This window comes from Sciurus vulgaris, assembly GCF_902686455.1.
Source record: "Sciurus vulgaris genome assembly, chromosome: 1".
Taxonomy (NCBI): Eukaryota; Metazoa; Chordata; class Mammalia; order Rodentia; family Sciuridae; genus Sciurus; species Sciurus vulgaris.
This window is the reverse complement of record NC_136461.1, coordinates 38,155,530-38,179,267: the sequence shown is the minus strand read 5'-3', so window position 1 is coordinate 38,179,267 and position 23,738 is coordinate 38,155,530. Positions and strand designations below refer to the sequence as shown.

General features: G+C 42.7%; 2 protein-coding genes across 6 annotated transcripts in view; both read left to right on the top strand.

Annotated features, from left to right (window-relative positions):
- AGBL4 (AGBL carboxypeptidase 4) overlaps positions 1 to 23,738 on the top strand; it is a 1,452,665-nt gene that overhangs the window by 1,206,500 nt on the left and 222,427 nt on the right. The window lies entirely within an intron of this gene.
- BEND5 (BEN domain containing 5) overlaps positions 1 to 23,738 on the top strand; it is a 47,209-nt gene that overhangs the window by 2,103 nt on the left and 21,368 nt on the right. The window contains exons 2-3 of one of the 2 annotated variants that reach the window (XM_079154778.1): positions 12,836 to 12,969; positions 15,039 to 15,423. In XM_079154778.1, the coding sequence (XP_079010904.1) occupies positions 12,836 to 12,969; positions 15,039 to 15,423 (519 nt within the window). The remainder of the gene's footprint in view (positions 1 to 12,835; positions 12,970 to 15,038; positions 15,424 to 23,738) is intronic. The other variant, XM_079154779.1, reaches the window with a different exon arrangement.

Here is a 23,738-nt window from a genome sequence, read left to right as displayed (position 1 = left end):
GCTGGCTTCATGCATTCATTCAGCAAACATGTATACATTATGCATGGCTCTCAGGCTCTGCGGACAGTCCTGTCAGGTGCATGGCAGCCTGTACCATCTCTGATTTTTGGGTTATTAAAAAGAAAAAAATAAGAAGTCTGGGCAGCATCTAGTAAGTAGCAGAGCATATGCAGAGAAGTGCAGCACCCATTTGAGCAAAGCAAAATAGAGAGCTTCCCACCACCTCTGGATTTTTTTCTTGAGAGAAGGAAAAATAAATAAATAAAAAAAGAACAATGTAATGTTGACTAGACCACATTTGGAATTCCAATCAGCTGGTTAATTTTTAAATTGGAACTGCTACCCTGGGTCCTGATTGGAAGGGCCAGGGTGAGTTTGCGAATTTATTTCTCCTGGAATAACTCTCCTGTGTGCCTTAGAACCCCATCTTGACTTAAACTGGGTGACTCTGAGAATTGCTTGCAACTTCATCTTAGAGAGCTTATCTGGCATATCCTGGATATAAATACAGTTGTTCTATGGCACCAAGTTTTAGGAGGTGATTCCTCAAGGGGAAGGCAGAGGTGGCTTTTCATAGATTACTATTAATTAATCCCTCTCTGGCACCAGTAGCATGACTTCAGAAGTAGCAGCAGGGCCACTTTTTAACTTTCAAGTGCGAAGTGTCTTACTTAGTATTTGCCCAGGTCAACCCAGAACTCTCTTGAAGTGTACCTTTTTTTATTCCCAAGAAGTATCAAAGGCCAAATGCTATGGGGCTTTGAACTTTACTGCCCATGGTGGCTTACACTATGGCTTCAGTTGTGTTAAACCCTAGTGTATGGCTCTCTTCTCACTAAATTACAATTCTAGTACAAGGAAATATAAAGTCCCACCTTTACTGACAGTCTTGCTATATGCTTCTATCTCTGTTAGTCCTCTTGAAGACTCTGATAGATATTGTTATGATTATTATTTCCATTTTATAGATTAAGACACTGAGACTCATAGATTTGCCAGGTACACAGCTAATAAATGGCAGCCAGAAATGGAGCTTGGATCCTCCAGTGCCAGGCCTCTGTTTGGCAATCTCCTTGGTAAAGTAGCTAATGTTCCCATCAGCCACACGGCATGGCTTGGAATGAGTGGAAGGAAAGAAAATGCTGTCCATGAAGCTTACATAGCTCAAGGCCAGTTTTCAAACCAGAGGACAATGTTAGTTTCTGAGTTTTCAAGCCCACTGTTCTCTCTCTTCCTCTGCTACTAGTCTTCCTTCTACATATGCCTCCTTGCCCTGCCCTTCAGTTGTCATTTGCTTGAGGAAATCCTCTCAAAGGAACTCCTATTCATAGTGGAGGGACACATAGCTTAAGGCTAGACCCATCTTTGAACTGTGATATCTCCTCACACTCATTCATTTGCCAAGCACCTTGTGAAAGTGAGAACCACCCATTTGGAGAGCTCACCATTATCTATCTGCAATTCAGCCTATTCATGGTATTGACATTTGGGGGGTTTAGGGGCCAAACCTGGTTCCTCTAGCTTAGTCTTAACATTCTGTATTGTTCTCTTTGTACACCTATATTATCATTTTTGCTTGAGTTCAATAAATTCTCTTTGTGGTCAGGTGTCCCTTTCTACTTCCTATAGGCCAGGCCCAGTGCTTTAATAAGTGATACACCAAGGCACTGAGCCCAAGGCACTGGGATGGAAAATGATGGCATGACCCAAGGAGGACAGGGGTGAAATTTTCAGATCCAGTTATGTAGTGTTTTGGGGGTTGGGGGCACTCAAATGGGCACTGTCTTCAGTGGGGTATGTTGTTTGGAGACCCCAACATAAGCACTAACAGGGGTGAAAGCCTGGCAGTGGGGAAGCAAAGGGAAGGAGGCAGTTCTAGGTGGGTTGGTAATTTGTCTCTTAAGTTTTTCTTTTCCAGTTCCACTAGCACTGCCTGCATTCAGGCCTCTGCCTCAGCTCCTGCTCGTCTAAACCAAATTGATCACCCTCTCTCCAATCCATTTTTCAAGTTGCTTAATTGACAACACTCTTTAGAACTTCCTATAGCTCCCTATTTCCTGCTGATTAAAGTTTCTATTTCTTTTGCCTGACATTCAGAGCCCTATAGACTATTCCCAAACCCAGCCCCACCTTCGTTCTCCAGCCTCACCTACCCTTCCCTCTTGCCCTAGAACTGTGGCATTTCTAGATATTCTGTGAATACATCCTCATGCACTCCTTTGAACCAGCCAGAATGGATGAATCATTGTCTGATATGGGGCCTCTGCCTAAGTGGAGCTCTGGAGCTCACCTTCTAGTGGGGTCCAGTCCACTGAGTGCTGTGAGAGAGGAGCACCCTGCCTCAAGTGAGGGCAGAACTCTCTTTCCATTTTGTTGGTTGCATATGGATATATGGATCATAGCAGCTTATGACTGCGCTGCCCTCCATGTGCCTCTCCTCCTGCCAGACAGTGAACCCCTCCAGGACAGGGGCCTGACTTCCTTATCTCTGCATTGCAGAACCCAACCTGGCACGTAGTCCACACTGGTCGGGCTGTGTTGAACTCCTGCACTTTAGGAAGACAGGTGCATTTTTATGTTTAGGGAGAGGAAGTAGAGGGGCCAGGAACCTCTGAAGCAGCAACTTGTTTCTCAGAACAGAAACCTGCAATGGGATTTTGAGGTTTCATTCAACTTTGTTCATCTGGAAAAAGTCAACATTCTTTATCACTCCCTTGACTAGAAGAAACCCCACACTCGGGAGAAATAGCTTCCAAAGCCACGTTCTTCTTGCTTTGGTAATTTTAGCTCATTCAGGGCTCAGGTCCCAGCTTGGCATTGTCAGTCCAAATAGATTACTTGCTCCAGAAATGCTTTGGAACTTCTACAAAGTTAGCAGCTAAGCAGGGGACTAGCCGATTTCATATGCAAAGATTGTTGCATGTCATCAGTGGGAGACTGCCAACCAAAGGATTTATTTTTTTAAAAAAAGCAAGTGAAAACTTTTAATTTAGGTTTTGACATGTTCTGCTGATATACATTGGAGCAAAGATTGGAACTTGCCTGCTGTCATCTGTTGCAGATTCTACTGGAATGTTAACTATTGAAGGTTGAGTCTGATGTGATTTTTTAGTACTCAAGAACCACATATTTGTTACAACTAAATAAAATGTGCTACGGAGTGCTTCAGAGTTCTGGCTTACAGACTGAAAGAAAAAATGTCCCAGGCAAGTTGAGGTTTTGTATGCTATCTTGTTATTCAAGAGCATATAACTTTTATATTTAAAAACCACCCCAAAAAAAGTGGAATTTAAATTGAGGTCTTTGGCTCTAAGACCAGTTTTCTTTCCACTGAGCCTACCTGCTTATTCTTATCAGAGACAGGAGATGAGTATACTCTTGTTACCAGAAAAACATATATAACCCAAAGAGATTTTCTTTGGCTCATTTGAGTTCTCTAAGTATTGAGTTTTACTAGGTAGTCATCTGTACACTGAAGGGAAATGCTGGAGAAGGAGCGTGTATCATTCTTTGCCTGCCAAGTATATATTAAGTACCCACCAGCTTCCAGGATCCGTGTACATACTGTCTACATCCTTGTGAGATAGAGCTTCTCATTTTCCCCATAAAAGGGCTGTTCAGACAACTGTTTGGTGAATGCTATAGGTGTCAGGTGGTGGGCTAAGTCTTTCCACATAGACTGAGCTTGTGGAGTACTGTGAGTCAGTGCCAACAAAAAGTTTGAGACCCAGGCTATGGTTGTAATAGATCTGGGATATTTTAGGCAAGCAACCTCCATGGCACCTGCTAACCTACTGGTTACAGTGCTATGTGTGATAAGGAAGGGGTGAAGAGTTGCTGGTTGGAACTGCAGGTGATATGTTTAGTTTTGAACCTGTTGAATCTTAGAGGACACTGAACATTGAGATGGGTATGCCAAAAGAGCAAGTGGGTGTGTGGCCTGAGGTTCAGAAGAAAACTTCAGACTGAAGATCTCAATTTGGAAGTCATTAGCCATGGGAGGAGTGATGTCACAGAGGGAGAGGGGCAGAGGGAGAGAAATGTGCAGGCCAGAACTCTTCACAACACCAGCTTTTAAGGGCACAGTTGAGGAGAAGAGCCCATAAAAGGTGACTGGGAAAGAGCAGCCACAGATACACTGAGAATCAAGGGATAACCAGAAGCCATGGGTGTCCTGGAAGCCAAATGAGGAGAGAGGTCTTTGGATCCCAGATCTAGGTTGGTTTGTACTTCTTTTAACTGCACAGCAACTGCCTTTTCCTCTGAGTTTATCATTGGTAAGGCATAGGATAGGATAATTAAACATACAAACAGAAGAAAAGATTTGCTTGGAATATTTTGGTAGTTTTCCATGTCTGAGTTTTATACCATGGAGGAAGGATCAGACTTGTTCTTTGGATCCAAAAAATAAAGGTAGGGCTAGCAAATAGAATTCCTGTGCTAATGAACACAATACAGTAGTAGAGAGAACAGATGAATAATGGAAAGGACTTCCAGCAGGTGTTGAGCTCCCTGTCTCAGGAGGTGGCAAGCAGGACAGAGATATTTTAGAATGGAATTTTGCACTATGGGAGAGTTTGGTTAGATAACTTCTAGGTCACTTCCTTAAGTACCAAGAAGCAAATGTTAGAGAGCTGATAGAGAATGGTCTTTAAAGTTGAATACTCTGAGTTCAAATTGCAACTCTGCTGTTAATCTATCTATAAGCTGTATGACCTTGGGGAGATGACTTCACTTATCTGAGATCCAGGTGGTCATCTGTAATCGAGATAGTAATAAGTTGCCCACTATGTTATTTAGTAAGGTAGTATGGAGAAGAGTCTGACACATGGTAAGCAATTATTGAATACAGACAACTGTTAGGAACTGTGGTGAGCTAATAGGTGCTGAGAGAAGAACAGTCTGGGTGTGGCACCACCCTTTGTGGAAAGGACTATTGAGAGGATCAAGCAGATATAAGGAATGGGTGTATTTTAAAATTTAACCTTTGTGTTTTAAGTCCTTCTGGGGCTTCAGCATTGAAGGCTTACCATTTTTCCTCTTGTTTTGCCCCTCCATGACTATGCTGGGCCACCTGGCGACAGTCCTGATGAAGCACATGAGGGCAGCTAGACAAAGGACCCAGCCGAATGACAGTCCTAGTTTGTCTGGCTGACAAGGTGGTGGGGGTGACAGTAAGGAGACCTACTGAAGCAGCCGGCGATTCCTTCTCCCCATGTTTGGATGACTCCTGTAGGGTGTTTCTCAAACATGCCCACCTGATAGGATCTTACATATCTACTATTATCCTGTACTGCACAGATGATAAAGAGACCTGGAAGTCCCTTGCTTGGCCAGTAGTCACATAGCTGAAGGACCAATTGAAGTTTTTAAGTTTAGTCCCCTTGTTTCACAGAAAAGAAAATGAGAGAACTGGTCACCTAGCAAGTCAGTGAGCCAGGCCTCAACCTGATTTCTTTCTGGTACCCCACAGCAGAGTACTCTTTCTTTTTTGTTGTCTTGATGGGATATAATTCATGAAACTTGAGAATTCTGTCTGCTTTGAATTTTATAAAAATAAACACTATAGGCCAGAGAATGCATTGTGCCTCTCTTTCCTGTGGCATATCTGTTTTTAATGCAAACATCAAACTTCACAAAGTTTTTGTACAGATGAAAACTTTAAACTTGTATATACATATTTATAAAACAAGACAGAACCTTTGTTAAACATTTTATGTTTAGCCTTTTAGGATTTCATCCTGGCTAACAGACCCACACAAAACTCAGCTCTCTGACATTTGATTATTTTAATTATCCAGCTTGATTATATATAAAATGGGAGTCAAGAAAGCATTTCTACCATTTAAGCTATATACTTTAAATTCTTCACTTTTTTGGCATTCCTGAGCACCTGCCTCTACTTTCTAAAATATCTTTTGCTTCTATCCGTGCCTCCAATTTTCCCTCAGTGCTAAGTTTAATGGGATGTTTTTGCCTCTCAGATTAATAACAAATGCCAACTCCTGTTACATTTTTGAAGCACATCTCTTCACCATATTTTAACAAAAAAGTTTGTTATGGCTTTGAATAGAGAATGTATGGGGGATTATTTAGAACTTGGTGGCCTTGGTAAGCTTTGTAATTCAGGAGTTGGGCATTGAGTCATACTTATATGATGTTTAGTTCAGTTTGGGAATTCCATCACAGTGTCCTCCTAGGGTGTGGGCAAATTCTTGGGAGAAAGGCAGATACTTTGGAAATTATATCAATACAGCCACTCATATGTGCCTTTTAGTTCAATTGAGTAAGTTGCAACAACTTGTAATTTTTGTTTTGTTCTATAGACTAATAAGGTAATAGGAACGGGGTCCAGGTGTCAAACAGACTTGGTTTGAAATTGTACCCCTGCTGTTTATGTCTTAGGAAAGCCACTTCATTTCTTTGAGCCTCAGTTCCTCCTTCAATATATTAGCTGTGGGAATTAAATACAGTAATGTTCATAAAGAATTTTGCACAGGACCTTAACACATAGTAGGTACTTGCTCCAGATTTGTTGAAAGGCTAAATGCAGCTAGCTTGCATCATAGGAGTGGGAAAGGAGGGTTAGATGATACCCAAATTTGGTGGTTTTCCCTGTCCTAGAAATGAGAGAGTCAAAAAATGAGCATGGTGAAAGTTGTCTCTTCAGAGGCTACATATTTATTTCTATTTACACTAACGCTGACTATTTGGCTGTAAGTTTGAAGCAAGTGAAAAGGTAGGTTGACCAGAGAACTTCTTCATCACTCAGACAACTGCTAGTTTCTTCTGTGGTTTCCTAGAAGTCATAGCCAGAAACATATTCCAAAGTCACATTAAAATGCCACATGAAATATTTGCTGTCTTAGATGATCCACACCACCATTCACCTTCATAAATGTGACCAGTCAAGAGTTATAGCTCCTTGTCACCCTATGTTGGGTCTCTTCCTTGCACCCTATCCATCTTGCTTGCCACTGCCACATAAATCTTCCTAAAACATCTCTTTCATCATGTCTCAATCTGTGTCAAATACCTACAGTGGTTCTCTTTGCCAGCAGACAAAAGCCAAACACAACCCACAGGGGTAACCTCCCTGCTGCTGTCTGTTGACATCTGTGACAAGAAGGGCACTGTGCTTGGTGCTTTACATGTGCTAACTCTTTGGAAAACATTTCTTTTTTGTTGTTGTTTTGTTTTGTTGCTGGGGATTAAACTCAGGGACACTGAACCATTGAGCCATATCCCCAGCCCCTTTTTCTGTTTTATTTAGAATAAGAGTCTCATTAATTGCTCAGGCTGGCAATGAACTTGTGATCCTCCTGCCTCAGCCTCCTGAGCTGCTGGAATTATAGGTGTGCACCACCAGATCAGGCTGGAAACATTTCTTTATCCCACTTTACTGATAATTAATCTGAGAATAGGACAGCTGCAGTACCTTGTCTAACTAAGTTCCATTCTATAGTTTGAGTCAGAATTCCAAACTGGGACCACTTGATTCAAAAGCCTTTTATTAGATTCTGTATATCCTTCTCCCAACCATTTTTTCCACTTTTTGTGATGATACTGTATTGAATAATATTCTTCTATGAAATAGATATGGATGTGAGACATCTACTTTCAACTAAGGAGGAGGGTTAGGATGGCTTAAGAGATAAGAGGTTTGCCCTGTGTGAGCCAGCATCTCCTAGAAGGCAAATCTTGCATTCTGGTTGGGATTCTTGGCATATGCTGAGTCGTTAGGGCCCAAAACATAAAGACCACTTAGCATAGTGCTTAATGTCAAACAGGGGCTCAGTAACCATTCACTGCCTGCAGAAAAGGATGAGCAGAGGCTTTAGGTCTTCCAGAACCCTCATCCAGGGAACATGGGTCATGAAGAAGACTGACAAACATAAGAATGGGGCCATGAAATGGTTAACTCTCACAAGATCTACAACATCCCCTTTGGCCAAGCATCAAGGCAGCCAAGATCCAGGTCAGGTGGTACGTGGTGGGAGGCACTATCTCCTTCTGTCCCTTTCCTGAGTTCACTCCTGTCACTTCAGAGTGTTGTGGACTATTCAGCTTACTTTTCAAAGAAACCAGTCAAGCTCTGAGACTTGGCTACCACCAGTTTCTGCTTTGTCTGGCAATGATTACTGCTGTCTGAAGACTCCTTGAAGACAGAGTATCTGGCAGGAAAGTGGGAGTAAAGTGGTCTTCTACTTTAAGCTTCGGGCTGATGAATGCAGACGTCCTTATCTGTAGCCATCACTCACTCATTCATTCAGTATTTATTCTGGCTGAATGTTGTAGGCATGTGTTAGAGGGGGTGGAGCTTAGCTTATAGAGGCAGACAGATGTACATCAAATCCTGTCTCTGCATCTTCCATGCTGGGTGACTTCAGAGAAGGGGTTTTATTTCTTTGAGATTCATTTCTTCCTCTTTGAAAAAAAAAAAGTGACTAATAATGCCTTCTTGCAGGGTTATTGTGAGTTACAGCAACACATGTAAAGAAGCATATAATGATATCTTATACATAATAGACATTCCACAAACAGTAGCCTATTTTTTAGTTGAAGTACTTTTTATAAAACATAAAATTCAGCATTTTAACCATTTTAAATTACACGCAATTCATTTTTTCTTATTATACTCATAATGTTCTGCAACCATCACCATTATCTAATTCCAGGACATTTCATCATCCAAAAAGAAATCCCTGTTACCCATTAAGTAGTCACTTCCATTGTCGCCTTCCCCATGTACTTGGCAACCACTAATCCATTTTCTCTCTCTATGGATTTGACTATTCTGGATGTTTAATATAAATGGAATCATCAAATAAATGACTTTTGTGTCTGACTTCCTTTACTTTGTGTCATTTTCAAGATTCATCCATATCATAGCATGAATTAGTGTGTCATTTCTTTTTATGGCAGAATAATATATCTGTTGTATGGATGGATATACCATGCTTTGTTTATCAGTTGATAAGTTGCTCGACATTTGGGTTTTTTCTGCCAGCCGGCTATTTTGAATAATGGTTCTCTGAATGTACATGTACAAGTTTATATTTGGGAGCACATTTTCATTTCTCTTAAGTACATACCTTCGAGTGGAATTGCTGGGTCACATTAAACACATATTCTGTGTTTAACTTTTTGAGCAACTGCCACACTATTTTCCATGACGGTTGCCCCATTTTACATTCCTACCAGAAGTATGTGAGGGTTCCAATTTCTACACATTCTCTCCAATACTTGTTGTTTCCTCACCTCTCCCATTTCCCCAATTTTCACCATCCTGAGTATAAAATATATCCTATAGTTTTGGCTCCCATTTTCCTAATAACTGATGATGTTGAGCATCTTCATGTGCTTATTGAGCCTTAATAAGCCTCATGTGCTTATGTAGCCTTTTTAAGATCAATCTTTCATTAAGCACTTTTGTCTGATGAGTCCCTATTGTGTGCCTAGTCCTGTGATGTGGTCCCACCCAAGAATACTTACTCTCCGGGGGGAAGGAGAATCTCTAAGGAGGTAATTGCAGCATAGTGAGATAGTAGACCATGGAAGAAGGCATTTACAATGTGTAATGGGACCTTTGAGAAGAAAGGAGGAGAAGAATGGAGGCTGGGCAGTTAGTCAAGTAGACAATAAAGGAGGAGGGCATTCCAGATGGAAGCAAGAACATGAGCAAGAGCATGGTTGCACTGACTGAGGTGATCTCACTTGCTCCTGAAATCCTGTAGCAGTCACTCCTCCATATTCATCTTCATGTTGGGTATAACTGGTGGGAATCAGGACTCCTGTAAGAAGAAAAATGACACAGAAGAAAGTAGCTTGATGGACTTCTCACACCTATGACATGGTGGAACTGGACCTAGAATCCAGGTTGTCTGACTTCTAGTTCTTTCTACACTTGCAGATTGACCCTCAGCAATTCTTAAGTTGGCATTCAAGGTAATTTACTCTCTTCCCCCAACCACCTTACTGTATTTTTTTTTTTTATCTCTCCCTCTTGTCTTTGGATCACATTTTCATTGCCCTTAAATGGTTATCCTTTTATGTCAATGGGATCTGCAAGTACCATTCATTCTTAACATACAGGATTGATTATCCTCACAGCATTCTGACAGTGTGAGTAGGAATTATTTACTTTAAGTCATGATGAGGAAATAGACTCAAAGAACTAAAGTTAACTTACCCAAGATCATTCAGAAGTCACATGCCACCTCTTCTCAAAAGCCTTCCGTGGTTATGCTGACTGAAGTGATCTCTGTTGCCCCTGCAATCCTCCATATTCATCTCCATGTTAGAATTCTTGGATTATCTCCTCATGAGTTATTTTGTTTCCCCATCTGGATGCTCATTCACCTGTGTCCCCAGAACCTAGCCCAGATTTGTAGAGTGTAAATATTCAATAAATGTTATGCTGACACATAGGTGAAAAAGTTCTAGACCTGGATTACATTGTTGGGGTTCTTGAACATTCATGTTAATGATGCTAACTTCTGACCTTGCATGATGGTGAACTCTCCAGGGTGGGGACTCCATCTGATTTGCTCCTCCTTTATCCCTGGGATTGATTGGATGCACAAACTTCACCATTAGGAATCCCATTATTCTTTCATCTGCATTTTGAAAGAGTCAAAGGAGGTGATCTGAGGATCATTCTCTATCCAAGTATCACCTAGTTTTGTAAGAATGACTGTATGAAATCCACAGCAACATAATATTGAGCTATACACTTTCAGCTTAGGGAGGTAAAGCACAGTTTGGCATTTCCAGTTTGATGGTTGCATCTCAAAGGTTTTCTATTAAACTTGTCAAACTGAAAGCTAGCTCAGGAGCTTTACCTCCAACACACTGTCAGAAGTCTTAATACGACCCTCTCATCTGCTCTTCTCTGCATGTGTGCACACGCACACACACAAACACACAGACACACCATGTCAGGATAATTTCATGTGAAGTGCTTTCTTTAGGTTTTACATTTTAGAGCTTTTTTTTTTTTTTTCCCCTTCGAAAGAGTTAACAATGATTTGTAGGAAGAAAGCACTTAACTCTTAAATATGCCCACCTTCCCCACTGATATTCAGGCCTAATTCATGGGATGCATTTTATAGACATGAAGAGAATAAGAACAGGTCATTCTTGTGGGAACAGAACCCAAGAATTATTCCTCAGGTCAGTGGGAAGGGCTGTTTTCATCAGTAGGGGGTTATTAAACAAGGCCACCTCTTTTTTCCTGGGCATTTCCTTTATACTCATACCCTGCTTAAGTCATGTTTTTGTTTTTGAAATTAAATATTTTAACCTTATTATTAAAGGGAAAAAATGATTCAGGTACATTGATAATACCAAGTATAATGTCCCATTCACTGAGTGCCCAGTGTGCCAGGCACAGTTTGGCAAATTGTGTGACTTCCTGCTGTCATCCCCACAACTCCGGTTATGGAGGAGAAGTCTGAGCTCAGGGAGTCTAAGACATTGCTTGCCTCGCCTTCTGCTATCATGGAAAGGCTGAGGGCCAAACAGAGGTTTCTGTCTCTGGAATCCCATCTTTGATCAGCTCCAGCTCCATTTCCAAGACCATTTGGAAAGACTTAGATTTTGAGTACATTCATCTATAAGCATCCTCCTCAGCTTTACTAACAAGTTGTAAGGAGAAAACCTTGGCCTGGGCGAAATGTAAGACCATGTTAACACAGACACATACGTTCACTCATGGAGACCCTTGGAGACTGGATTTAACCAACTCCAAGGTATATCTTGCATTGGGTAACATGCTGCAATTAAAGTATAGCAGTGGAGCCTTTGGGGAGTATAATAAATAGTAATTCCCAAAGTCTCGATTCAAGCCCAGAACACTTATTCTTTTACCACAGGGGGTCAGTTCCAAAGTGGGTTCAGATTTCCACCTCTGGAGCCCTAGTGTTTGAACTTTTACACTTAACATGTCCTGTGAGAGACAGATCTGGGAAGTTTAGTTTGAAATCTGTGCAGAAACAAAACAAAACTCTCAGATTCTCTGAGGTTGCACTTAAACAATGAGAAAGTGAGGAGAAATAATATCCTTTTGTATTGATATAGCACTTTACAGTTTGTAGTACACTTCAGTAAGTGTTGTGAGCACATAGAAGTTTCCCACTCCTGGCTCTTCCTCAGACTTGCACTTTGGGCAAGCCTCTCTCATCTTTTGGGTTTGAGTTTCCTCATCTGTGAAATGAGAGTTGGACCAGTTGGTTACTGAGGTTCCACCTTCTCTGATTTAACCCCATTAAGAAGGCAGTAAATGTCACTCATTACTCTTCGTATCTACCTTCCTCAGTCTGTCTAGCATCAGGACTGTGGGGAGTTCCATGCCCTTCCAGGTTAGGTGTTACCTCCAAAGTGATATCATCCCTCTGTGCCACTGTTGTCTGAGCTGGCAGAAACCCAACCAGTTTTCCTGGGAAGATACTTGGCTTAGAAATATCCTGATTATTGACGGGTTCATATACCAGTTGAATTCAGACCAGATGACAGTCTAGGGGATAGTTCAATTTCAAGAGTCTAGAATTTCATAAAGGCTACCCTTTAAGAGGGACCTTGACCCCTAAATAAACTCATCTGGGTGCTATTTTAGTACTTCGTATGACAGTGCTTTTAGCAAATACCCTTAATCCTAGAGGTGGAGCTGCCACTGCTCTTAGGATCCCTGCATGTAGGACAGAACAGGCCTTGGGTTTGTTTGCTTCTCTTTTTTTAACTGGTCTGGCCTCAATCATTTTCTAGAATTTGAGGTTTGGGGCTCTTTGAGCATTTTGATTCATGATTAACTTTGTTCTCTTGATATGCATTTTAGAAGACAAATCTGACCTTGAAAACAGTGTGATGCAGAAGAAAATAAAAATCCCCAAACTTTCTCTTAATCACATAGAAGAAGATGGGGAGGTTAAAGATTATGGGGAAGAAGATTTACAACTTAGACATATCAAGGTAAAAAAATTTTGCTTTTCTTGGAAGTATGTGGGACATTTTCATATTTCTCATAGCTAAAGAATTTTAGTCTGGCCTCCTTCCCTATATAAATGTCCCCTGGTGTCACAGTTCATGATTTTTTCAGAGTGGAGGAGACTTGGGACGGTTAATGTGCATTTGCCTTGCTGGCCCACTTTCCGGGGAGCCCTGATTTATGCCATGCCACCAAGCACAATCCCGTTTGCACAGTCTGTGCATTGTCATCACTGCTGGGGTTTTGGAACAATGTGTTTCTTCCTGACCACAGCTCTGGAGAGGTCACTGCTGAGTTCCAGGAACATTAAGCAGCTCTTGGTCTTGAGTAGCAGTTTAGAGCTAGTCACTATCAGATGACCCGAATAGCTAAGAGTGGACTCATTGTGAAAAGAAAAGATGTTAGCAAGGACCACAGGTTCATTTGTGGGACCCTGGTTTGGATGAGACTTTCCTTGCTCTAGGCCCCAGTTGACCTCCTCCAGCCTTTGCTTTGAACACCTGCTGGAAACCTTATTCAGCAAGCTAGCTGTTTTGTTTTATGCAGTGAGTGTCCCAGAGGAAGAGAAAGGGAGAAAAAAGAAAGAAGGGTAATTTCTGCATTAAACATGATCTGATATAGGACACAAAGTCAAGATTGTTCCCAAGGCCTAGTGCAAAAAATGGAATTGAGTTCAATTCATGCCATTCATGGCACCCCTGCTGTGGCCCCTGAGGTCATGGAGACTGCCCAGAGATTAGTTGGACCCTAGGCCCAGGGTCTCACAGTACAGTGATGTAGGCAGATGTCTAAAGTGACCGTTACAATTTAAGCTGCTAAAATCATCTGTACTAGGAACACTTTATCACTGCAGATAAAAGGACATAGGATTTTGTCCTGTTACTCAATCTCATAGTCATGGTTTTATTTCCCTTCAATTTCCCAAAACTCAGTGAAAGGTTAAGGCAGGCCTGACCCAAGATAGTTAAGTTGTCCAGAATCTTGTGTCTTCAGTTGACTGTACCTCCCACAAGTACCCTCAGTCAAGATAGCTCCAAACCCTCCAGCTGGTCCAGCTGGTCCTAGAGTTCAGCTGGTCCTATAACTCCCAGTTCCCTCAGTGGGAATTTTTGTCTCCTTGAGCAAAATTTCCTCAGGCAACTAAGCCCCCAACCTCTGGGTAGTCATGGATAATTCTCTTCTAAGTGAACTGTCATCTCTGAATCAACTGTCTTGATGGGGGAGAGGCTGACAGATGTGGGGGAAGGAACCTCATAGGAAATTCAGTTCCAAATCCTGGTTCTAACTCTGTTCTGTAACTCACCATGTGATCCTGAGTATGGGTATTCCCGTCTCTGGGCCTCAGTTTCCTCATCTGTAAAATGAAGGAAACTGCAAGTACCTTCCAATACTAGCATTCTTTAAACTTTTCAGTTGAGTAAACATTTAACAAGCTCCTGCCAAGTGCCAGTTCTGAGTGAGTGGGCAGTGGAGAAACAGAAAATAAGACATTTTTACTGTCCTAGATTAGAGTGGATTAGAGTTTTTAACATTTTTCCCAAATAAAGCATTCTTGAAAAGGTTACATGGTAGAGTGGCCTTTTTATTTTCTTATGTTTTTGTTGTCAAAGAGATTTGAGTGTCATTCCCCAGTGCTGGTGTGGCCTGTCTTGATTGCTCCCTAATTCTTTGCAAATATATATTGATCACCCCTCAAGAGAAAGTGACTGCCTAGGCACCGTGGACGTGGGGTGCTGGGGAATTTGGAAGGGTGGCCATGATATATGCATCTAAGAGGCAGAGTGGTAGAATGGAAAAAGTGCTGGCCTGGGAAACCGGAGCCTTGGTTCTGCCACCAACTGACCTTGTGACTTTGGGCAGGCCCTTCTACACTCTGGACCTCTGTTTTCTGATTTGTAAAATGATGGGCTTTTACTAAGTGTTTACAAAGCTTTCTACAAACACTGATATTCTGTGGTTCTGTGATTCTAGGATTGTCTGGGGAAATATTGAGCTGCAGTCCAAGAAAGTCCCAGCTGCCCTTGCCTGAACTGATTCTCGTTGTCCTACACAGAGACCTGAGGGGCGGAAGCCGAGCGAAGTGGCGCACAAGAGCATCGAGGCAGTGGTGGCCCGGCTAGAGAAGCAGAACGGCCTGAGCCTGGGCCACGGCACTTGTCCTGAAGAGGTCTTCGTGGAGGCCTCCCCAGGCACAGAGGACATGGACAGTCTAGAGGATGCTGTCGTGCCCCGGGCTCTGTATGAAGAGTTGCTGCGCAACTACCAGCAGCAACAGGAGGAGATGCGCCACCTCCAGCAGGAGCTGGAGCGGACTCGGAGGCAGCTGGTGCAGCAGGCCAAGAAGCTCAAGGAGTATGGGGCACTCGTGTCCGAAATGAAGGAGCTCCGTGACCTCAACCGGAGGCTCCAAGACGTGTTACTCCTGCGGCTTGGCAGCGGTGAGTGCCCCAGCAGGCCACCTACTACTCCACATGGGGGATATTTTTTTCAGCTCCTCTTTCAGGAGGGCCAAAGGGAGAGGTAGGCCAAGGCAAGGGGCCAGAGGCAAGGAAGGGACAGAGACCAGGCTTTACAGCTCCCTAAGGACAAGTCACTCTTCTTTCAGGGATCTGATAGGAGCTTATGGATGCAGCAATGGGCACACTGTGTTGGGAACACTGGGGAACGTGACTCAGAGACCAAAGGCTGACAAAACCTTTGTTACCTCTAAGTTACGCATTCTTTTAGCAAGAGACATTGCCAGTATTGTAAAATCTCTCTCCAAAGAGGTCTCAGGACAGTAAAGAGAACTAGACGTGATCCTAAAAACATGTACTCCTGTTAGTCAGAAAGTGATCAAGGCTGCAGAAGGGATGCTGCTAAAATGATCTGGAAGTTGAGAGCGTGGAGTGGTTATTTGTAACTGAGGGCATGAGGAGAACCTGAGGAAGGAGCTGGTCCTTGGACAGGTTCTTGAAGGTGGGCACTATTTCAAGCCACAGGAAGAGATCAAGGGCAGCATTCATGAATATGGGAAAATACCTGGACTGTACTACAAAGGATTCTGCAAGTGTGCTTTGGGGTGGAAGGTAGAAGGCCTTGAAAACTATACCGACCTGGGTGGCCCAGACTCCACTGAGTAGGAATGGGAAGTACTGAAAAGCTTTTAAGCAGGGAGATACATGATGTGGAAAGCTTACTAGAAAAACATATAAAACTCCTTTGGTTTGCTCATAGAAGGACTTAATAAACTTTTTATATTGTACCTGATTCTAACTAACCAAGCTTTTAGGTTTGTTTCTTCTGAAGTGATTTAGAAACAGGAACGAGGGGTAATCTGAAAGGTAGCAGCCTTGACAATAGGGAGAAATGTCTGCTTACCATAGAGGAAAAGACAGAAAAGCTCCTTCAGAATACAAGAATCCAGAACTGTAAAGGGCAGAGAGCAGTCCATACTGACAAGATCACTGTAACACAAGTTCATAGTCTCCATGACCACTGAGGACAATAATTTAACCTAATCAGTGTGCTTTGCTTGAAAATGGAGTAATCTAGTCCAGAAACAGATTCTGTCCTCAAAGTTTAAATCAAATACTTCACTCAAGTAGATTTCCATGATCTAGTAAATCATATATTTATGTGCAAAGCTCCTTTCCTTTTTGATTTGTTTAGATAATTGTGCTTTTACCTGCAGGTACTTTTTGCCTCTTAAAGTATGTCCCCAAGGTAGTGTTTCAATAGCTCTATGAGTCAGCAAGAGCCCTTTTCATGCCCTTGTGACAGAGGAGACTAGAGTGGGACTTGCTAGGGTTACTCAGCAAGGTGGAGGCAGAGCTCTACCTCAGACCATACCACCTGTATTTTAGTCAGTTATTTCTGCTGCTGTGACTAAATGACCTGACCAGCACAACTGTAAAGGAGGAAAGGTTTATTTGAGGGCTCACAGTTTCAGAGGTCTTAGTCCATAGAATGTCAGCTCCATTCCTCAGGGCTCAAGATGAGGCTGTACATCATGGTGGGAGAGGGTGGTAGAGGGAAGCAGCTCACACCATGGTGATCAGGAAGCAGAGAGAGACTCCACTCTCCAGATACAAAATATATACCCATAGCCACACCCCAATTCCTACCTCCTCCAGCCACACTCAACCACTTCAGTTAATCCCATCAGGGATTAATTCACTGATTGGGTTAAGACTCTTACAACCCAATCACTTCTCCTCTGAACCTTCTTACACTGTCTCATGTGAGCTTTTGGGGGACACCTCACATCCAAACTATAACAACCTGATTCATGGGCTGGTAACTTTCCCACTCCCCACTTCTGCCTTCATGTCGACCACAGTCCCAAAATCTTAGCCCATCCAGGTTCACAATGACACTGGAGGTCAAATGTGGTTTGTAACTTTATTCAAATAAAATTTCAAACAGAAACCACAAATGGAGGCTGGTGATATAGCTCAGTTGGTAGAGTGCTTGCTTTGGATGCAGAAGGCCCTGGGTTCAATTCCTGGCACCACAAAAAAAAAAAAAAAAAAAAAAAAAAAGAGAGAGAGAGAAACCACAATGTAAAAATTTGTGAAAGCTCTGCTCATTTTGGAATGGGGGTGAAGGATAAGAAGGGAACTAAAATTTTCAGAGAGGAAAAAAAAATGTTTCCTGATCTTCGAATGAATAATTTTATTTTCATTGTGCTGTGTGTTATGTCTTTTGTGAACTTGGTGGAGGACGAGGCACACTAACAACAAAATCTCTTCTCACCATTATTTCACTGCCCTGGAAAACTACCTGTTTTGCATGGTCATGAACTAAGTTTAAACCCCAGAAACCACTCCAGAACCTCAAGCAATAAGACATTGCATTTTACATCAGCATGTGCTTCTTTTCATCTTAAACTACTTAGAGACACCTGACTCTGGCCATAGTTTTTGTGTCTTTACTTTCTAGCCTCTGCCATCCCATTGTGAAGGCTGGTGGCTGGCCCGTCCCTATTCTGATTCAAGATTGTCATCACAGTGGGATGGGCTCAAGCTGCAAGTATCACTTGGAGCTCCCACTGTGTGCAGTACCCTGTGCTCTCAGGATTGTGGGCATCCTGGAAATCACATCCATTACCCCTAGCCTGAAAAGCTTAAAGTCTATTGATGAGCACATATTAACTGAAGAATGGTAATATACTAAGTTCTAAGAAAAATCCACAAGGGTCTTAGTAATAAAAGGGTCTCTATCAATAGAGACACTGTATATTTTTATGGAAAGAGTATAATCTTTGGAACACTCCAAATTCAAATCCTAACTTCCCTACTTCCCAACTCTGGCTTTGAAAATGTTTCATTTTCTTCCCTTTCTTCCTTCCTTCCCTCTTCCCTCTTCTTCCTTATAAATATTATCAGTCTCCTGCTGCGTACCAGGCTCTTTGCCTCATGGTAAATGAGAGTTTGGTTTATTTGGGATACAGCACTTGCCCTCTGCCCTCTGCCCTCGAGAAGCTCATATTTTGGTGAGGGAAGCAGCTATTGAATCAATGATGGCACAGTACACAGATGCCACCATATGGACAAAAGCACAGAGGGCTGTGGGATAGCTTGAAGGATCCCACCAAATTCTGGGGGTGAGGAAAGAATGGCTTCCTGAAGGAAAGGACTTCTAAGCTGAAGCCTGAGGGGTAAGCCAAGTTTGTCATCCAGGATAAAGTGGGTAGGTGGGAGGCATGAGGGGCAATCTGGGCAGAGAGCACCTCTCTGAGCCTCAGTGTTCTCATCTGTAAAATGTGTCTGTCCCCTTTACAGCCTTGTGGCACACAGCATAATGCCTGCCATTCTGTTGGTGCTCAATTAATGTTAGGACCTTTTCAATGACATTTAGTGGAGAAATTAAGATTGGGTCAGGTTCGGCTTTTAATTTTGTCTCCCCCAACCGGCAATTCACTGTATGATCATAGACAGGTTATCTCACTTCTCTGCCTCTCATGATCTTCTTCTGCAAATGAAGATAAAGGAGTTATCTATGTTCATTGTTCATTCAGTTACTCATCTGGCATCAACCAAATACTTTCTGAGCCTCGGAAATTGGGAAATAGAAAACAAAGACATTGGAAGACAGGCAGAGGGTGGAGAAGGAGGTAAACATGTAAACATATGATTAAAGTTTATAATAAACAGTAGTGGAGAAGAGGCTAGCATTTTAAGGTGGAGCTCTCTCTCAGTGCGTCTGGGAGGACAGACCTGTTGTACTAGCTCTTGATCTGTAAACCACCAAGAAATAAAACAGAGAGCAGAGAAAAAATGAGTGAGAGACCCTTGTCCGACTCTCAACTCCACATGTCCTCTAGGGAACACATTCTGGCTTGGGGTTGGTATGGGGCTTGACTTTGCCATGCTCCATCCCCTGGGCCTAGCCTGAGCATTGCTCTTGGAGGTCTGTCCATGAATATTGCTTATTTCACCCAGGGGCCAACTCAGGAGCCTGTATTCACCTTGGTACTGGATCACTCACACCCTAACAGACAAATTCAGAAATGAAGGAGACCATCAGGTCAGGAGATGCTCGGTTTTTAAAGGAACTCTCCCAAACTGGATGAAGCATGGTAGACTCCCCCAGGCAGTGGGGTCCTGCGGGTGATAGATGGGAAGGAGGGGAGAGCAGTAGACTGGCCTCTTGAGGCTCATGAGGGCCTCGGAGTGGAGAGCATGTCCTTTAGCAGCAGTTGTTATAATGGTGCACCTTGGAGAGGTTGGAGACAGAAGGTGGAGCCATGTACAGAAGTGTTGGGGTACAGCAAGATGGTAGAAGTTGTTGGAGACGCTTCACTGGATGGCTCACTTCTTCATTGTGTATTTATTCAATCTTTCATTTATTCTCCAAAAATTAAAAAATATATTTAACCAGAACATGGATTCATGTTTTACAACATGGAGTCATAGGACTCTGAAAGAACTGAGAGAGGATGTAGGCTGTGGCCCTCATTTTGCTAGCAAGGAACCATGTTCAGAAAGTGTCCCTGGTCTATTGCCAGGGGCCTCCATCCCTGATCCAGTGTGCTTCTCTGAACGCACACCCCATATGGCCTTCTTTAGCCCTTAGATTTCATTGTCACCAACTTAGGGGTGACTCTGCAGCCCCCTAAGAGGACATATTCTTTCTTTATAAAACATAATTTTCCTTTTCCATGGTCTTAGCATGGGAAACAGCCCTTTTAATGGCTCAGGATCTCACTGCTGTCCCCTGAGGGTCCTTTCTCTTAAGGTTTCTATGACAATGTCAAAATTAAATGAAGAAGCAAATATAGAGTTTTGCCCTGTCACCAGCATACTGTAAGTGTTCAATAAATGCACTTCACTTTGCCTTTTCTTCCCTTTCCTGCCCATCTTCCCCTGGACAAGTAGTGCCACAGATGCCAAATGCATGAAGGTCTTCTGGTTGACAGTGCACAGACTCACTAACCTCATTTAGCCATTCATTTAGTCTTTCTTTTCTTCCTCAAACATGTATTGAGTGAATGCTCTGTGCTAAGACTGGGTTAGGTGCTGGAAATACAGAAATAAATGAGACAGGGTCCCTTTTTTAAATATTCAAAAGCTAGTCTGTCAGTGTTTTTGAAACCGAGGGCTGGTAGCCTCAGAGACTTCCTAGGAGTGAGGGGAAGCATAACAGCAGAGACCCACGAGGAGGGTAAGCACCCTTGCATGACAGTGGAGTCATCCCTAGGGCCTTCCTCAATTTCTCCTCAACTAGCTTCCTTATTCTTAGTGGAAGAAGACCAAGGCTTAGGAATTCTCCCCGTAGGTTTTTAACACTGTAAGTGTACTTAGATATTGTAATTCCTTTTGGTGTGAGTCAGATAACATTAGTTGAAGTAAGGTGCTAAAGGGCTCTGTGAGGAATGCAAAGAGGGAGTAGACATAATCCTTGCTTTCAGGAAGCACACAGGTCTAATGGGGGCACCAAGTGTACACATGAAACCAGGAAGAATAAAATCAGTGCTGTAATTGCAGGAGGGAGGCAGGTGATAATTTCAGATTTTGTGTGTATTTTAACAAGGAATGTAGGAAGAAATGATGAATTCTGACCAGAAGAGGCACAGATAATAGGAATAATAACAGTAATTTACAAGTGCATAGCACTGTATGCTTTCGAAGCACCTTGACATTTTTATCTCATTGGACTAGTCCAGTAGCCTTCTTGCAAGGCCAGGTAAAGATTCTTATCTCCATTTGAGAGAAGAGAATGTGAAAAGCTGTTGGCTAGATCATAAGCTGGTTGAAAGTTTTGAAGAAGGAGAAAGCCATGTGGCCTGCATATCTGTCTTGGCTCTTCAGAGCTGGATTGCTAACACCTCTGTAACCCTCTGAGTTTATACCCTGTGTTCTGTCCAAGGTCTGTTAAAATACCAGCTTTGATCTTTTAAAATCCTTTGTGGTTGGAGCTGGCTTCTTTAAGCCCAAGTCTCTGATGGTGCCTTAGAAAGGCAGCTAATGTCAGCCAAATGCTTCCTGCTGGGTTTCCCCTATACTGGAGGCTCCAGCAACAGATATTACTTGGGTTTGAATATCAGCTCTCTTAATTCATTGCCTGTGTAACTTCAAGCAAATGATTTAACCCTTCTCATTCTGCTTTCTCCTCTGTAAAATGGGTTTATTAAGGCCACCACATCCAGGCAGGACAGCCTGCTCAAAGATGAAGAACCTGCATGGTCCTGAGATCAGAAATATTGGGGTTTCAAATCCTGATTCTTCCATGCTCTTATTTTGTTACCTTGGGGAAGTTACTTAATTTCCTGGGCCTTAGTTTTGTCCTGCATAAAATAGTCAATGATAGTTCTTAAGAGAATCAACCATTATAGTTCTTAAGAGAATTAACTGAACAACGACTGTAAAGATATTTGCCCAGAGGTTGGCACATTGTAGGTGCTCAGTAGGTTCTAAATTAAGATGTAGGGTAATTTGAGGATGTGCAAGAAATAATGTGTGTACAGGGGTTGGCATGTCATAGGTACTTGTTCCATAGCAGAACATAGATGTGGCTGTCTGGCACATCATAATCCTCGGCCAACTTCAACTTCCCCATCTAAGCTCAGAAATCATATTTGAATAGTCCACTTTATAACTGTGCCTGGTCTGTAGTATGTAAAACTGTCTAGGCCCCACAGTCTTGTCTTCCATCTCACTGGTGCCACAGTTGACTGTGCCCTGTACCTCCTCTGCTTTGATGGCAGTGAGAGTTCTAGTAGTGAGAGCTGCAGTTATTTAACTGCAAGATCTTGGTCATATTCCCTTTTGAAGAACTTTTTTTTGCACTGTTGACTGAATCAGAATTAGCCACAGTTCATCCCAGATGTTTTAAAAGTAAATTTCAGAGTGGCTGAACAATTTAGGATCCTTCTTCTCCTTTATCTCCAGAGTCCATTTTCCTGGGGGCAGTAAGGTTGGGACTAAGGGACGTTTCTAGGCTGTCGCTTTGCTAAGTGTTCAGGTAGCTAGAATACCCAGAGGAAGTTGCTAGGTTTTCCCCTGTTGGCAGAGTAGAATGTTCTTTTCCATTAAAATGGGTCTTTGCCTTCAGTTTCATCTTGTGATAGACTTGTTTTCTGCTGGATTTTCTAGTCAGGAAATGCAGGTGGAAGAGAGTTCATTACAGACAACAGCTGGCTTTTCTGGCACCTGCCTTGGACCAGACACTGAGGGCTTTTCATATATAAAACAACCCCAGTGGTGGATTTGATCATCAGAAGAAGAAAGAGGTTTAGAGAGCTTCGGTAACTTGCCTGAGGCCACACACCCAGGAAATGATAGAACCAGGGTTTTAGACTGAAGTCTATCTCACTGTTCCATGCATGAGGCAGTCTGATTAGTCACTCAGCCCCTGTGCTTCTGCCACACTGTCCCCTCCTCTGCCTGCAATGACAATTAGACCTACATGTGCTGCAGTGGGTTTGGGGACTGTAGGACCTGTGATCTGTTAGATGGATATTTCCTGCTTCATTTCAGAGCCCAACATTTCTTCATAATTTCTGCCTTTCCAGACTACGTGATCTCAAGATGTCACCCGGAAAATTCCCAGAGTTTTCATAGAAATTATCTGTAGAGAGAACCCAATTCAGTGTTTCAGTCCTATCTTATTGTTGGGAAAGCTGGATCCCAGAGAGAGGAAAGGACACATCTGTGCTGTGAGAAATCTGAGTATTTGGGTTCTGTTTTTTGTTTTGTTTTGTTTTGTTTTTTTAATTGTGTAGTACTGGAAGGTTGATGTTCAGTGGATGCAGATGGATGGAATCAGTCTAGCTACCAGGACTCAGCAAGGCCTGGAGGCTGCCCATACCCTCTTTTGCTGCTCCAGGGGTACTCTGAGTTTGGGAGTTAATTTTTATGGATCTAGGGACCACCTAGTTCATCCTTTTACACAAGAGAGGAAGCCTTCTGCAGCTTGCCTACCAGGAGGTCACTGGCATCCTAGAACATTCCCCTAAAGAGAAAGCTCTCTTACTGCTTTCCAATGTAGCCTCTCCTGTCACTGCACAGCTCTGGCCATACAAAAATGTCTTTGTGCAGAAAATATCTGTTGGATTCTTCCTGTGGCCCTGTGCTGACCATGGGGAAATGAAATAGATAAGACCCTGTCAGTGTCAAAGAGTCAGTCTCATCCGCAGACAACTGGAATGCAGTGAGAGGCTTGCTTTGCTCCTCGTCCCTTGCTATTGGGAGAGGATGTAGAAGAAGGTTCTTCCAAGACTGGGTGGGGTGCAGTAGGTGGCTATAGAAGGCCTCAGCTTAAGGAATTT